Raw genomic sequence first — 15,286 nt, 5'->3', positions numbered from 1 at the left:
CCTAAGAGCTAAATAAATTAGAAAAAATGTGTCATTTAAATTCAAATACAGCTCAAATTCAAACTCAACTCAACTCAAGTTCAACCCACAAATCCCTTGACAATAGCAGGGGAGAAAGGGGGAAATGCATTCATGAAATTAGAGTCTCTAAGACCTGGCGCTGCGCTTTTTCCACACACACCAACAGACACACAAACACACACACAAACACAGTGAGAGAAAGAGAGAGAAAAGTATGACTGATCTTTAACTTTTACACCACACAATGTCTGTCTATCTGGCATCTCTCCTCATCCCCTTCTGACACCATTCACACATCATCCAAAGCTTCTCATTAATCAGAATCTACAGTACTGAAGAACCCCCCCCCCCCCCCCCCCCCCCCACTCCCCCCGAAACACACACACTAACAGCCTTACCAGTCTACCAAGGCCAGAGTCTGGCAGCCAACTGAGGGTGACAAAGGCTGTATTGACCAGACATACATGGCCTATTTTAACCCCAAACAAACACAAACACACGCCAAAGAAATACTCAGTCAGGGTCTATAATAAGTTGTCATAATCTGTCATGTGCATTCCCGACAGCTCCTGGGGCAAGGCTTACATACACAAACACGCATACACACGGTCACATCATACATAGACATGGAAGAGAGCTAGTGCTGAAGTCACACACACAGAGAATTGGGAAATCTATATCAATGAATATTCATACAAACATCTGATTTACTTCTAGGGTGTGTGTGGGAACAAATATGCCACAGTCAGAACAAACAAACTACCCATAAATCTGTCATGAACGCATCAGGACATGACTTAAGAAAACAGTATGTTCTATATTCCATACTAATATGACATGTTAGAGAGAGAAAGATGGTGTTTCTATGAGAGTTTGCTGACCTGTGTGTGTGTGTGTGTGTGTGTGTGTGTGTGTGTGTGTGTGTGTGTGTGTGTGTGTGTGTGTGTGTGTGTGTGTGTGTGTGTGTGTGTGTGTGTGTGTGTGTGTGTGTTAAATGTCAATTTCTCTTTGACATTGACCCCCTCTCCCTTCTCTTTCTCTCTCCTCTCACTCCCTATCCTCTCTCGCCTGTCACGTTCCAGTTCTTTACCTTCCGCCTCGCGGTTCTGACTCGAGGGCACAGCAAGCGTTCCACTAGTTTCTCCTGCAGCATGATAGCATCCATACCAAGCCAGCACGACACCAACAGGGAAAAGGTTTTCCAAAGGACAAAAACAGAGCAACCTCCTCACAACGCTTCTCTTATGCACCCCTCTACTCCTCTCTACCTCTCCGTCAGTCCACACTCTTCTCAATACACACACCACTTTCCTATTCTCCCTCACTATGTCTTTGTTCCTCCTACTCTCCTCCTCTTTCTCTCTCTTCTCTGTCCTGCCACGCTCTACTGCTCCCTGTTCAGACAGGTAGGGGGGTAGAGGGAGATAGAGGGAGAAAAGGAGAGAGCGAGAGCTAGGGGTGTAGACAGGAGGAAATAAAATGGTAGGACGGAGTGAGAGAGGTAGTAAGAGGTAGCAATTTAGTGGAGGAAGAGAGGGACGGGAAAGTGAAGGAATAAAAGACACTCATTCATTCACCACATAGTCCCTCCCCCTTTTCCACCATTAGAAAAATAAAGCACTCACTGCTACAGTAATGACCTACAGTATAGCAGCCCAGAGCAGAGAGAGCACAAAAGAGAGAAACAGACAGACAAGAGAGGGCTAAATAATCTAGCCCATATCTGACCATAATAGTGATAAGTTGTCAAAGAACAACACAGTGTCCTATAGCAGAGACACAAACCCTTTGTGTGGTTCAAGTGTGGACTTGTAAAAGACAGTAACCTGTCACACAGAGCTGAGTGAAGCTTAAAGGACCTCTTAACCCAGCCCTGTGATGACGATAGCAAGAGATGTGTGACTCAGTGGCTATATGAAGAGACTAGCCGACGTCTAGACTGGACATCAGCCATACAACAAAAGGCCCCTGCTGTGGAAATTACACTAAAAGTATCAAAGGAGACGTTCTCTCATGAAATTAAATCTAAGTTTATTGGTCGCGTAAACAGTTTAGCAGGTGTTATAGTGGTGCAACAAAATGCTTATGTTGCTTGCTCCTAAGAATGCAGTCAAATGTCAAAAGAACGGCGGGACGAATCCTGGATGTTCAACCCAAATAGAACTGTAGCTGTATCAAAATGCAATCTATACATATGTACACCGGGGGAATTTACACAACATAAGCTCATGTAGATTTAATATAGTGTGAGCTACAGTATGTCGTGAATCCAGTATATAAATAAATATGCAGTGTGTATAGACAGTGTAACTAAAATACAATGTACAGTAGTAGAAATATTTTAATAAACTATGGTCGGGGATACAGTATTCAAACACACTTCCTTTGACACCCGGGTGCTGAATGCAGCCCGACAGAATGCTCTCAATGGTGCTCTGTAGAAGTTTGTGAGGGTCTTAGGGGCTATGCCGAATTTCTTCTGTCACCTGAGGTTGTAGAGGCGCTGTTGCACCTTCTTCACCACAATGTCGGTGTGGCGAGACCATTTCAGGTCCTCATTGATGTGCACGTTGATGAACTTGAAGATTTTGACCTTATCCACTGCGGCCCCGTCGATGAGGATGGGTGCGTGCTCCCTCTTCTGTCTCATGTAGTTCACGATCAGCTCCTTTGTTTGGTTGATGTTGAGGTTATTTTCCTGGCACCACTCCACCAGGGCTCTAACCTCCTCTCTGTAGGCTGTCTCGTCGTTGTTGTTAATCAGGCCTGTTGACACTGTTGTGTCATCAGTAAACTAGATGATTGAGTTGGAGTCGTGCATGGCCACGCAGTCATGGGTGAACAGGGAGTACAGAAGGGGGCTGAGCACACACCCCTGGGGAGCCCCCGTGTTGAGTATCAGCATGGCGGATGGGTTGTTGCCGACCCTCAGGAAATCTAGGATCCACTTGCATAGAGAGGAGTTCAGACAGAAGGCCCTGAGCTTAATGACGAGCTTGAAGGGCAGTATAGTGTTAAAAGCTGAGTTGTAGTCTATGAACACCATTCTGACATAGGTGTTCCACTTGTCCAAGTGGGATAGGGTGGTGTGTAGTGCAATGGTGATTGCGTTGTTCATAGATCTGTTGGCGCAGTATGCAAATTGTAGTGGTTAAGGGTGTCAGGTATGGTGGAGGTAATACGGTCCTTGACTATCCTTTCAAAGCACTTCATGATGACAGAAGTGAGTGCTACGGGGCAATAGTAATTTAGTTCAGTTACTTTGGCTTGCTTGGGTACAGGAAGAATGATGGCCAACTTTAAGCAAGTGAGGACTACAGTCTGGGATAGTGAGAGGTTGAAAATGTCTGTAAACACTCCAGCCGGCTGGTCTGCGGATGCTCTGGGGACGCAGCTTGGAATGCCATCCGGGCCAGCAGCCTTACGACGGTTTACACGCTTGAAGGTCCTACTCACGTCGGCTACACAGATTGGGAGCCTGCAGTCCTCGTGAGCAGCGGGGGCACACATCGTCATCTCTGTGTTTAGCATGTCTGGGAGTGAGGCATCAGTGACTGTGACGTGGTTAGTTTAACTTTTATAATCCGTATTGTCTTAAGTTCCTGCCACATGCGTCTCGTGTCTGAGGCGTTGAATTGCAACTCTGTACCTGTACTGTCTTTTTGCCTCTTTGATTTTCTTGCGGTGGTCATAGGTGGTCTGTTCATATTTCCAGACACTCTACCGTGGTTAAATGCGGTGGTTTGCGCTAAACCAAAAACGCTATTTGCGTTATTGGTTTGGGTATGTTTTAATCATCGCTGTAGGAATAACATCCTCTATCCACTTCCTGATGAACCCAGATAGAATGGAATGGAGAATAACAAGGATCCAATGTATTTTTCCTGTGAGTGAGGCAAAAGATGTTGTTCGAAATTCGGAAGAATTTTCCTTACATTTCCTTTGTTAATGTCCCTGGCTACAAGAAATGAGACCTCAGGATATGTTGTTTCCAATTTGTGAAAAGTCCTGTGTAATTCCTTGAAGTGTTGGTTTGTTGGGGGATGTACACAGCCGTGATACAAGCATGCACTCCATACACGGTGAAACAGGACAGGGTGTGGTGGGCAATTGTTGCCAGATGTGGGCCCATGGAGTGTGTGTGTGAGTGTCTGGGTTCAGTAGTGATATCTCAGTTAAGCTACCACTGGAGGACAGACACGGGGTTCAAGACAAATGGAGCTCAGAAAGCTATGGTACCGCAGACAGAGTGGGCAACATCAATTGGTCGCTCTCCAAGGCATTCCTAATCGATTACCAAATATTTATTTTTAAAAAACCAACGATAAAGCCTTGCATTCCTCTTTTTGATTTGTGTCACGCTGTTGGTGGTAGGTGCACTTGACTCAGCTGTCCTAACGCTGGGAAGGCAAAGTGTTCCTATTTTGAACCATTTCATGTGTCTGAAGGTAAAACTCTGCCTACCCGGCAGGCCCAGAGAGCTATAGGCCTTCCGCTGGCCAATCAGATAGCTCAGATCACCGTGTCTGCAGTTTCCTCGAGCCATAGACTGTAAAAAGAAGCCTTGAACACATAGCAAAGTTGATACTGTGAGATTTCAAAACTTTTAAAACCATGACTCAACGAATACAGCAAAGAGCTCCTGTTTTTAAGAGTAAGTTAATGTTTAAGTTGTATTCAGCAGTCAACACTTTTATAAGCCATAAAATGCACATTCTTCCTACTTCCATTCACGCGACAACCAGCACTGCAGCTGCAATGAATGAATATAGCAAAGTGTTCCGAAAAGCTTGCGTTGTTACAGTGCCTTCGGAAAGTATTCAGACCCCTTGACTTTTTCCACATTTTGTTACGTTCCAACCTTATTCTACATTTTATTTTTATTTTTAATCCTCAGCTGGCCGCCTGGTGAGCTAATTATTTTGCTCACTCCTCTGTGCCTCACAAGTAATACAATACATGATGTATTACCAGCGCGATCATATACCTACATTTTTTTAATATAAATTCAAAATGGTCTGAAATGAACAACATTGACAGGGAAATTCAAGCACAGCCAATATGCTGGGATAATTTATTGGGCCTACAGCCTACTGAACAAATCTCATTGCTACAGAACTGTTTTTAGTTGGTTAATGTTGCATGTTTAAAAAAAATCTGAGCGGTAGATTTCAGCTTGCATTTTGACTCAGAAAAGGTGACCACTGATCTATGGTATGTTATTTTAACTACTAATCAAGCCCTTGAATAGCTGTATCAGATGTATTAGTGCTGGCATAGGCAAAAATCCCAGGGGGGACGGGGGGGACACGACCCCCCCATCCTGGGAAAAATATGACTTTTCCCCCCCAATATATCACTGTAAACATAACTATGTAATTTCAATAATATTAATAATACGCAATGAAAGCACTTGTGCTGATTATAGACACTTAATAGCGCGTTTTTAAGTTTCACAAGATTGCGACCCCCCCGCCCTTTGCCTCACGATGGTTTGATCCACTGCCAGTTCTTTAGCTTGCAAGGTAATAGAGCAGGGGTGTCAAAGTCAAATGGACGGAGGGCCAAATAAAAAATTTAGCTACAAGCCGAGGGCCGGACTGTTCGAATGTTCATTGAAAAAATTTTAAATGACGCATATAGTCTAGTGAACCTAATTGAACCTACTGAAAACCTAACAAATATATTCCAATATGATCAGATAAATAAAGCAATATTTTCTTATGGCTCTGTCAGTAATCTTTAATTTTCAACAGACACAAAAGACAAATTTCCTTTATATAAAAATCCCCATAACATGAACATTAAATGAAAGAAACCGGTATTCAAGGCACCATCAGTAGCCTATATTTTCTATTTTAGCAAAAGTGGGCTAAATTTACTTCAAAGAAAAAAACAATAATAGCAATTTTCTATCATCCACTCAACTGAAATATTTTTAAAATATAATTGGATTGAAATACAATAAAATAAAGTGCAAAAATCTATTAATCAAAAACAACACTTTGTTTAAGGAGAAGTAACATGCAGTGAAAACAAATATTAAACTTTAACTTTTAAACTTGAACTGAGTAAAAACTCTAAATATGTGATTGCACAGTAATGTTCACTTGTTTGAGGTTGAGGGTGATACTTGGTGGTGTCCCATCTTTTCCACAAGTTCATCAATGTTCGGGGTAAGGCTCTGAGCTGAGGAAATCCTCAGAATTGAGTGGAGGTGTTCAGCAGTAAGTCGACTTCTGTGTGATGTTTTGTTCAGGTTCATCAAAGAAAACAGTTGTTCACACAGGTATGTGCTGCCAAACATAGACAACGTTTGAGCAGCCTGGATGCGCAGCTGGGGCATTGTGTCGGGGAGGAAACGGGCGAACTCCGCAGCACCCACTGCCGCATATTTTGCCCTCAGTGCATCATTGCATTGGAGGTCAATCAACTCCATTTGGAGGTTTGGTGGTGAGCTTTCCACGTCAACAGCAAATGGGTTACCGAGCAGTTCCAACCTGCTTTTTTGTGCTTCAAAGTCAGCAAATCGGCGTCGAAAGTCAGCGGCAAGCATACCTATTTTATCAGCCAACTGTGCGCTCGGGAACGCACTGGTAGAGAGCTTCTCTTTCATGGTCTGGCAGCTGGGAAAGTGGCTCAAATTTTCTTTCCGCATCTGCGTCTCCCACAGAGTCAGTTTGGTTTTAAATGCCTTCACTGTACTGTACATATCAGAGATGACATGATCCCGACCCTGCAGCTGCAAGTTCATTGCATTCAGATGACTCGTAATGTCACACAGAAAAGCCATTTCACACAGAAACATTTCGTCTCGGAGTTGTGTTGTGTCTTTCCCTTTGCTGTCCAAGAACAGACAAATCTCCTCACGAAGCTCGAAACATCTTTGAAGCACCTTTCCCTGGCTTAGCCATCGCACCTCTGTGTGATAAGGCAAATCACCATGCTCCGTTTCTAACTCCGTCAGAAATGCCTTGAACTGGCGGTGATTCAAACCTTTGGCTCTGATAAAGTTAACTGTGCGCGTGATGATGCTCATTACATGCTCCATTTTCAAGGCTTTACCGCACAACGCTTCCTGGTGTAGGATACAATGATAAGCTGTCAGCTCACCTGTCGCGTTTTCCTCTTGCATCTTTTCCCGTATCTTCGCCACCAGTCCGCTCCTGTGTCCACACATCGCAGGTGCTCCGTCGGTTGTCAAACCCACGAGTTTTTCCCAAGGCAGCTCCATCTCATTTACACATCTTGACACCTCTTCATACAAATCATGCCCCGTAGTTGTGCCATGCATAGGACGTAAAGCCAAAAACTCCTCTGTCACGCTTAGGCTGGAGTCCACTCCGCGGATGAAAATTGACAACTGGGCAATGTCAGAAATGTCGGTGCTCTCATCCACAGCCAAGGAATATGCAATGAAATCTTTTCCCTTTTTCACAAGCTGCTCTTTTAGATTGATGGACAACTGGTCTACTCTCTCGGCAATGGTGTTTCTGCTCAGACTCACATTTAAAAAGAGTTGCCTTTTTTCTGGGCAAACTTCGTCACAAACTTTAATCATGCAGTTTTTGATGAAATCCCCCTCCGTAAATGGCCGGGCTGATTTAGCGATCACTTCTGCCAAAATAAAACTGGCCTTGACAGCAGCCTGGCCTTGTGATTTGGCTTTTTTGAACAGAGCCTGTCGAGATTTGAGGCCTCGTTTTAATTCCTCTGCCTTTTGTAGCCTTTGTTCCATGTCCATATTCTTGTTTTTGTCCGCGTGTTTCGTTTCATAATGTCGTCTCAGATTATACTCTTTCAGTACCGCCACACTTTCTCCACACAGAAGACACACAGGTTTTCCAGCTACCTCCGTGAACATATACTCCGACTCCCACCTTGTTTGAAACCCCCGGTTCTCAGTGTCCACCTTCCGTTTTGCCATTTTTGATGGGTATCTGAAAGTTAATTTTACTGTGATGCTGACGACTGCTGTGCCAATAAATATTGAAATGAAGCAGCCTACTACTCGGTGCGTCACCGTTGCATTGTGGGAAATGTAGTATTGGTGCGTGTAAAAGATCTGCGGGCTGCCGGCTTGCTGCGGTCTGCGGGCCGGTTCTAATAATAAATCAAGATCATCCCAGGGGCCGTAAAAAACCTTCTCGCGGGCCGGATGTGGCCCGCGGGCCTTGACTCTGACATATGTGGTCTACACCCATTCAGCATTGTTCACACCCTCTTAAGCCTTAGCCCCACCCATCTCTATAAGGATTCATGTGATGTCATGTGCTAAACAGTGAGTAGTGTCGTAAAGATTAAGACTAAAAGTAGTAGCCTACAAGAAGGAAACATTCCAGGTAAACAGAAAGTGTCCAGATAAAAATATTTAATAAATATTAGATTACGCTTATCCACACACACTTGTCTAAATTGATGGGTCATGTGAAAGAAATGCTATATCCCCCAGCCACTTCTAGCTAAGTGGATGGGTCTCTACAGAAGGTGTAAATAGAGGGTTCGTATCTACTGTCCGAAAGGCACATGTACGTAACTGACGTGAGGTAATTCAGTCAATTGTGCCATAGCAATGAATATATTTTTCTAATGTTGCAGGGTTCACACACTAGCTGAATTTGCAGAGCTAACGCGCAAACTAAAGCAAACATTAACTATCAAGCTAGCTAGTACCTATTCCATTTATGTGGCGTCGTTAAAGATGGAATATTTGCTATCGTCAGTTTATTCCAAGATTAGCATGCAGCTGTAGTGCTTCAAAGTCCCTGTGATAAGGTTAGCGATAAACTGAAGTCCAAACTGAACAGAACTACACTCTCTTATACCATTGTCTTAAATATATTTAATGGTCTCGTTGCAAAAGCTAAATTGTCGCTAGTGAATTTTTATTTTTTTCACCTTTATTTAACCAGGTAGCAAAGATTATAGCAAACACCACAGAAACGGAATTGGTGCTCGCTAGCTTTGCAAATTCAGCTATTGTTGGAAGCTAGCCAATATGAAACAAACTATGTTAAAATTACAAAAGGTTGCAGCATGTGTTGTGTAAATGTGTGTGTATGCAGCTAGACCGGCCAGCCAGCCAGCCAGTCAGGTAGAAAAATGTCAGAAAAAAGTAAAAAGACGGACATCAGAGTATTTTTCAGTACACCAAAACGCAAAGTAAGAACTCTAGTAGCCTAATATCTCAAAGACGAGTTGATAAAATGTTCATAAGAAGTGAAATGCTAATGGAAATGTTTCACAATGATGTCATTAGGTAGAGCAGGCAACAGATGGCACACAGACAGCTGAGTTGGGGACAGATATGCAGGGACAGACTGGCAGAGACAGGGAGTCTCAGGTAAGTTTGTTGAGTCTTTGTTTGGCAACATTATGAAAGGTTCTCAATTTTTTTGATTTGTAAAATAGGGACATAATTGGAAAATGCCATGGATACCCCCACTCTCAACTTAAACTGGTGACTAAACTAAGATTTGTTAAAGGCAATGGTATTGCTGTTGTGATTAATTGTGTAGTTTTGGGTACCGGTAGTTAGGAGTACAGCAAACACCTTATTTCTTTTCTAGGAGTCAGACTGTGAGTCAGTGAGGGTGGTGAAAGGGAAAGAGCCAAGGAGAGAGACTTCAGAGGACAGTGTCACAGCCACGGCAGGACCAGGTGTCACCCTTGTTGCCAGCAGCATCAGTATAGGGGACAGTGGCACAGCATCGTCCAGTTACCTCAGTGATGGCACAAAACCATATCAGCCACACCCACAATTTATAGAACCGCAAACTCTTGCCAACAGAGTGTTGACGTTTCAAGAGAGATGGTTTCGCGATTTCCCCTGGCTACATTATAATCCATCAATAAAAGGAGTGTTGTGTTTTCACTGTAGCCAAGGGTTTTCAAGCCAGCCATCTTTTGGCCAAAGAGCAGATGCTGCCTTCATTAGTGCAGGATTTAGGAACTGGAGAAAAGCCATTGAAAAATTCACAGCACATCAAAACTGCCAAACCCACCGCCACTTTGTAACTGTAACAGCACACCAGCTAAATCCAATCAGTGTCCAGTTATCCAGCGCGTGGGGTAAACAGCAGGAGGACGCAAGGCATTGCTTGATGAAAATTGTTAGTTCGGTGCGGCATGTAGTAAGACAGGGACAAGCCTTTAGAGGCCACACGGATGACAATGGGAATTTATACCAGCTTTTGAAACTCAGGGCAGAAGAGGATGATCCCATTTTACTGAAGTGGTTAACAGAGCGTACCACAATGTACACAGGCCCCAAAGCACAGAATGAAATTCTGAACATCATGGCCAATACAGTCATTCGAGGCATTGCAGCTGAGATTAGGTCTCTTCCGATTGTACAATTTTCATTAATTGTTGATGGTACTCAAGATGTCTCTGGTGCTGAACAGGAGAGTGTCTGTCTGCGTTATGTTGACCATGACCTTGTCCCTCACGAGGACTCGCCTGTTGTCTCCGACACCCTGTCTCTGGTATGCAGGCTGCAGTCGAGTGTGTGCGGTCATCTCTTAGGGGCAAGAGAAATGACGAAAGCTACCTTGCACTGTATGAGAAAGCAACAACTTTGATTGACTCTATTGAATCCATTGAATCCATTGAGACGCACTCAAGACGATTTGCTGGCAAATCAGTGGATCACTATAGGGCAGAATTTTTTTAAGTGTTGGATGGTGTGGAGGTTCAGTTTGGCGACCGTTTTGACCAGGACAGTCTAAACGTCCTGCAAAAGTTGGAAAGAGCGCTTCTCACGGGCGAGTTGGATGAGTCTCTAGATCAGTACCCTGAGCTGAACATAGATTCTCTTTCAGTGCAGATCCTTCTCTTTCACAACAAATACCCCTGTAGCAGCAGTGGAGAGGCAGCAGAGGTCCTCAGGAGGCTTCCAGTGGAGGTGCGGGGGTTGTTTGACCAAGTTGAGGTGCTGATCAGAATTTTGTTTGTGGTGCCAGTGTGTTCATGTGAGGCTGAGAGGAGTTTCAGTGCACTCCGCAGGTTAAAGACTTGGCTACGGGCCAGCATGGGCCAAGAGAGACTGAACGGCGTAGTTGTCTGTAATGTACATAAAGACAGGCTGGACAGTCTCAAGAGGGAAAATATCTGCCAGCAATTTGTTGGATCCATTGAAACCCGCAAACATATGTTCGGTTCTTTTGTTCAGTAGTGTGTATAGCAGTGGTTCTCAACCTTTTTTGGGTACTGGAACACCTGCATATTTTGAGGCAAGGCAGGCAAGGTTTTGAGCGGTCCTCAGGGACCTCCACCCCCTCTATATTATATGTAAACTTACTGGAAACCTTGTGGTACTGAATACGTTCATTACACTTTATTTTATTTCACGGACACCTTGCAATTAGTCCATGGACCCCTGTTTGAGAACCCCTGGTGTAATTGATATTTGTTATTTTGTTTAGTAGTTTTCAGTTTTTAGTACATGACAGTACACTTACAAATTATTATTATTATTTCATGTTATTTTATTTAAAATTGCATACTTTGTGTGACATACTTGTCCATAGCTGCTGTTTGAAGAGTTGAGACACTGACTGAAGGATATTTTGTTTGATTTATTTGGGTTTTTCATTGAAGTAGTTATTTTGCTTTTAGAACTGTACTTATTTTAAGCTTTTTGTTCTTGTAAAGATATTGTAGTAGACTCAGGCCAGGTGCACATATTTAATGACTATATAAATGTATCACAAAGTCAAATTAAAAGGTCAATTCAATACGGAGACCAACTTTGTGATGGTTCTCAATGGAGATTCTTTACGATGAGATCACAACACGTTCATTGTATTTATGAAAACTACACCCATACAGTGTACAGTACCATTGCCGCCTAATGGCCTTTCTTGATATTGCTGGTTGTAAGTACAAATACCTGCATACATACTGGACTGATAAGGAACACTGCTATAACTATTATTAGTAGTAGTATTATAATGATTTAAACAAGTTGGGACAACCCTTCAGTTAACTACTGTACCTAACAATTATCCAGTAGTAGTGATTATGGTCCCTCAATATATATTTAACATATTACAACGTAGGCTATGTGTTACAGCACTACTTTTGTTGTCCCCCTCCGGAATTGCTCCTGAGAAAATTTCATGTAATTGTCCCCTCCAAGGTTGATATCAGATTTTCGCCCCTGAGTGCTGGGTTGGAACAAAAGCCTGAAAAGCTGTGGATCCCTAGGACCTCTCTTCATGGGATAGCTCCAGAAGCTGTAATACCAATCTACATCACACGAGGGAGACAGACCAAAACAGAACAAGTTACATGATGAAGGCAGTTATCAACAGAAATGTACTGTGCTATGAAGCTAAGCTACTGTTTAAAGTAAGATATAAGAACACATATCAGATTCCAGCATTTGAAAGAAAACTTGACTGACTCTCAGGAGTGAATGAAAAAAGAGACAACATGAGCAGCAGATTTGGCAGGGTGTGTGACTGAACGGTAGATACTGCTGCTCTGGTGTGTGTGTGTTGGGGGGGTGATGAGAAGATGAATGGAGGAGCGCAGGGTGTCAACGGCAGAGGGTAGGGATGTGCTGGGGTCCACTGTCCAGCTATTTTTATCTGAAGTTGTGTTTATTAATATTGCCCTTGTGTGAGTCTGTACTCATGTACCTCTCATATACCTCTCAGTAAACTGACACAAGACAACTGCAGGGGGGGCAGGACCGAGTTTGGGAAACCCTGGTGCAAGGGACTGAGGATCCAGATAGCAGGGGCAGGGCAAGAGAGAGTTGTTTGTGTGTGTGTGTGTGTGTGTGTGTGTGTGTGTGTGTGTGTGTGTGTGTGTGTGTGTGTGTGTGTGTGTGTGTGTGTGTGTGTGTGTGTGTGTGTGTGTGATATATGGGGTTGGTGTCCTCTGAATAGAACAGATGTCCTAGAGTGACATCACAATAGCCTTCTTCAGGCCCCTCCCTCTCTCTCACTGGCCAGCTGTCCCGCTGGCCTCTGGTAGGACACAGCACAGGGAGTTCTCTCTCACCTTCACACACACGCATGGCCTGATGCACATGCACACACATGTAAACATACACACATGGATACAGCTGTCATCATCAGTTGGATAAAGTGATATAGTACATCTTGTCAGCAGTGTTTTGGAGGCCACTGTGAAAGCCACTTATCAGGGACACAGTCGGGCAGAGATAATCATCTACATTCGGGCTCCCGAGTGGCGTAGTGGTCTAAGGCACAGCATCTCAGTGCTAGAGGCGTCACTACAGACACCCTGGATCAATTCCAGGCTGTAACACAACCGGCCGTGATTGGGAGTCCCATAGGGCGGTGCACAATTGGCCCAGCGTCGTCTGGGTTTGGCCGGTGTAGCAGTTTTAGCAGCCCCTTAGCAATTTTAGGAAGTTGGCATTAGCTGGCCCAGATAGGTTCCCAATCTCCCAACCTCATAAATCTAATCAAATCAAATTTTATTTGTCACATGCAACTTTACACATGCATTTTATTTGCTGAATACAACAAGTGTAGACTTTACCGTGAAATGCTTACTTGCAAGCCCTTAACCAACAGTGCAGTTCAAGAAGAAGAACATATTTACCAAGTAGACTAAAATAAAAAGTAATAATAAAAGTAACACAATAAGAATAACAATAACGAGGCTATATACAGGGGGCACCGGTACCGAGTCAGTGTGCGTGACTATGCATAGTTAACAAACAAGCAGTGTACAAAAGGTGTACAAAAGGGGGCGGGTCAATGTTAATTGTCCGGTGGCGATTTTATGAATTGTTCAGCAGTCTTATGACTTGGGGGTAGAAGCTGTTGAGGAGCCTTTTGGTCCTAGACTTGGCGCTCCGGTACCGCTTGCCGTGCGGTAGCAGAGAAAACAGTCTATAACTTGGGTGACTGGAGTCTCTGACAATTTTATGGGCTTTCCTCTTACACCGCCTATTATATAGGTCCTGGATGGCAGCAAGCTTGGCCCCAGTGATGTATTGGGCCGTTCGCACTACCCCCTGTAGTGCCTTACGGTCAGATGCCGAGTAGTTGCCATACCAGGCTGTGATACAATCGGTCAGGATGCTCTTGATGGTGCAGCTGTAGAACCTTTTGAGGATCTGGGGACCCATGCCAAATCTTTTCAGTCTCCTGAGGGGGAAAAGGTTTTGTCGTGCCCTCTTCACGACTGTCTTGGTATGTTTGGACCATGATAGTTCCTTGGTGATGTGGACACCAAGGAACTTGAAACTCTCGACCCGCTCCACTACAGCCACGTCGATGTTAATGGGAGCCATATTCGGCCCGCCTTTTCCTATAGTCCACGATCACCTCCTTTGTCTTGCTCACATTGAGGGAGAGGTTGTTGTCCTGACCACACACTGCCAGTTCTCTGACCTCCTCCTTATAGGCCGTCTCATCGTTGTCGGTGATCAGGCCTACCACTGTTGTGTCGTCAGCAAACTTAATGATGGTGTTGGAGTCGTGTTTGGCCACGCAGTCGTGGGTGAACAGGGAATACAGGAGGGAATACAGGAGTACACACCCCTAAGGGGCCACAGTGTTAAGGACCAGCGTGGCAGACGTGTTGTTGCCTACTGTTACCACCTGGGGGCGGCTCGTCAGGAAGTCCAGGATCCAGTTGCAGATGGAGGTGTTTAGTCCCAGAGTCCTTAGCTTAGTGATGAGCTTCGTGGGTACTATGGTGTTGAATGCTGAGCTGTAGTCAATGAACAGCATTCTCACATAGGTGTTCCTTTTGTCCAGGTGAGAAAGGGCAGTGTGGAGTGCGATTGAGTTTGCGCCATCTGTGGATCTGTTGGGGCGGTATGCGAATTGGAGTGGGTCTAGGGTGTCCGGGAGGATACTGTTGATGTAACTATCTACCATGAAGTAATTTCAGCCTATCAATCTAGTTAGAGTAGCTATCTTGTCTAACTACCTTAGCTGGCATGCTTGCTGGCAAGGTTGAGAGAGAGAGAAAGATCGAAAGAGAAAGAGAGAGAGAAAGAGAGAGAGAAAGAGAGAGAAAGAGAGAGAATCCTCCCTTTAGGTAATCACTGATTATCAGAATCAAACTTCATCATAGACATTTTCCCTTTCCAGCTGACAGCAACTAGAGGTCCAGTGATCCAGAGATCAGTCATTCACACAGATGCATTGGTCTTCTTGTTTACTGTTGTAGCCTTTCAGGAAGCTCTTTTCAAAAGGCCACAGCAGTAAACTACACGCATATTACAGAAGTTAAATACACAAAGACAGACACTCATACTACAGACACA

General features: G+C 44.1%; 2 protein-coding genes across 3 annotated transcripts in view; one reads left to right on the top strand and one right to left on the bottom strand.

Moving 5' to 3' along the window:
• Positions 1–15,286, bottom strand: part of septin5a (septin 5a) — a 38,257-nt gene that overhangs the window by 9,378 nt on the left and 13,593 nt on the right. The window contains exon 1 of one of the 2 annotated variants that reach the window (XM_055887285.1): positions 1,112–1,546. The exons of the other annotated variant lie outside the window; for it this stretch is intronic. Coding sequence (XP_055743260.1) covers positions 1,112–1,186 — 75 coding nt within the window. The 5' untranslated portion in view covers positions 1,187–1,546. Of the gene's footprint in view, positions 1–1,111; positions 1,547–15,286 lie in introns of those variants that run through there. 2 annotated transcript variants of the gene reach the window in all.
• Positions 9,110–11,233, top strand: LOC129826498 (zinc finger MYM-type protein 1-like). The gene is made up of 2 exons (XM_055887292.1): positions 9,110–9,364; positions 9,591–11,233. The coding sequence occupies exons 1-2, from the start codon at positions 9,329–9,331 to the stop codon at positions 10,602–10,604; spliced, it is 1,050 nt and encodes a 349-aa protein (XP_055743267.1). The 5' UTR covers positions 9,110–9,328; the 3' UTR covers positions 10,605–11,233.

The sequence above is a fragment of the Salvelinus fontinalis genome, chromosome 28 (genome assembly GCF_029448725.1).
Source record: "Salvelinus fontinalis isolate EN_2023a chromosome 28, ASM2944872v1, whole genome shotgun sequence".
Classification (NCBI taxonomy): Eukaryota; Metazoa; Chordata; class Actinopteri; order Salmoniformes; family Salmonidae; genus Salvelinus; species Salvelinus fontinalis.
Note: the sequence above shows the minus strand (reverse complement) of the source record. Positions and strands in the feature narration are given on the sequence as shown.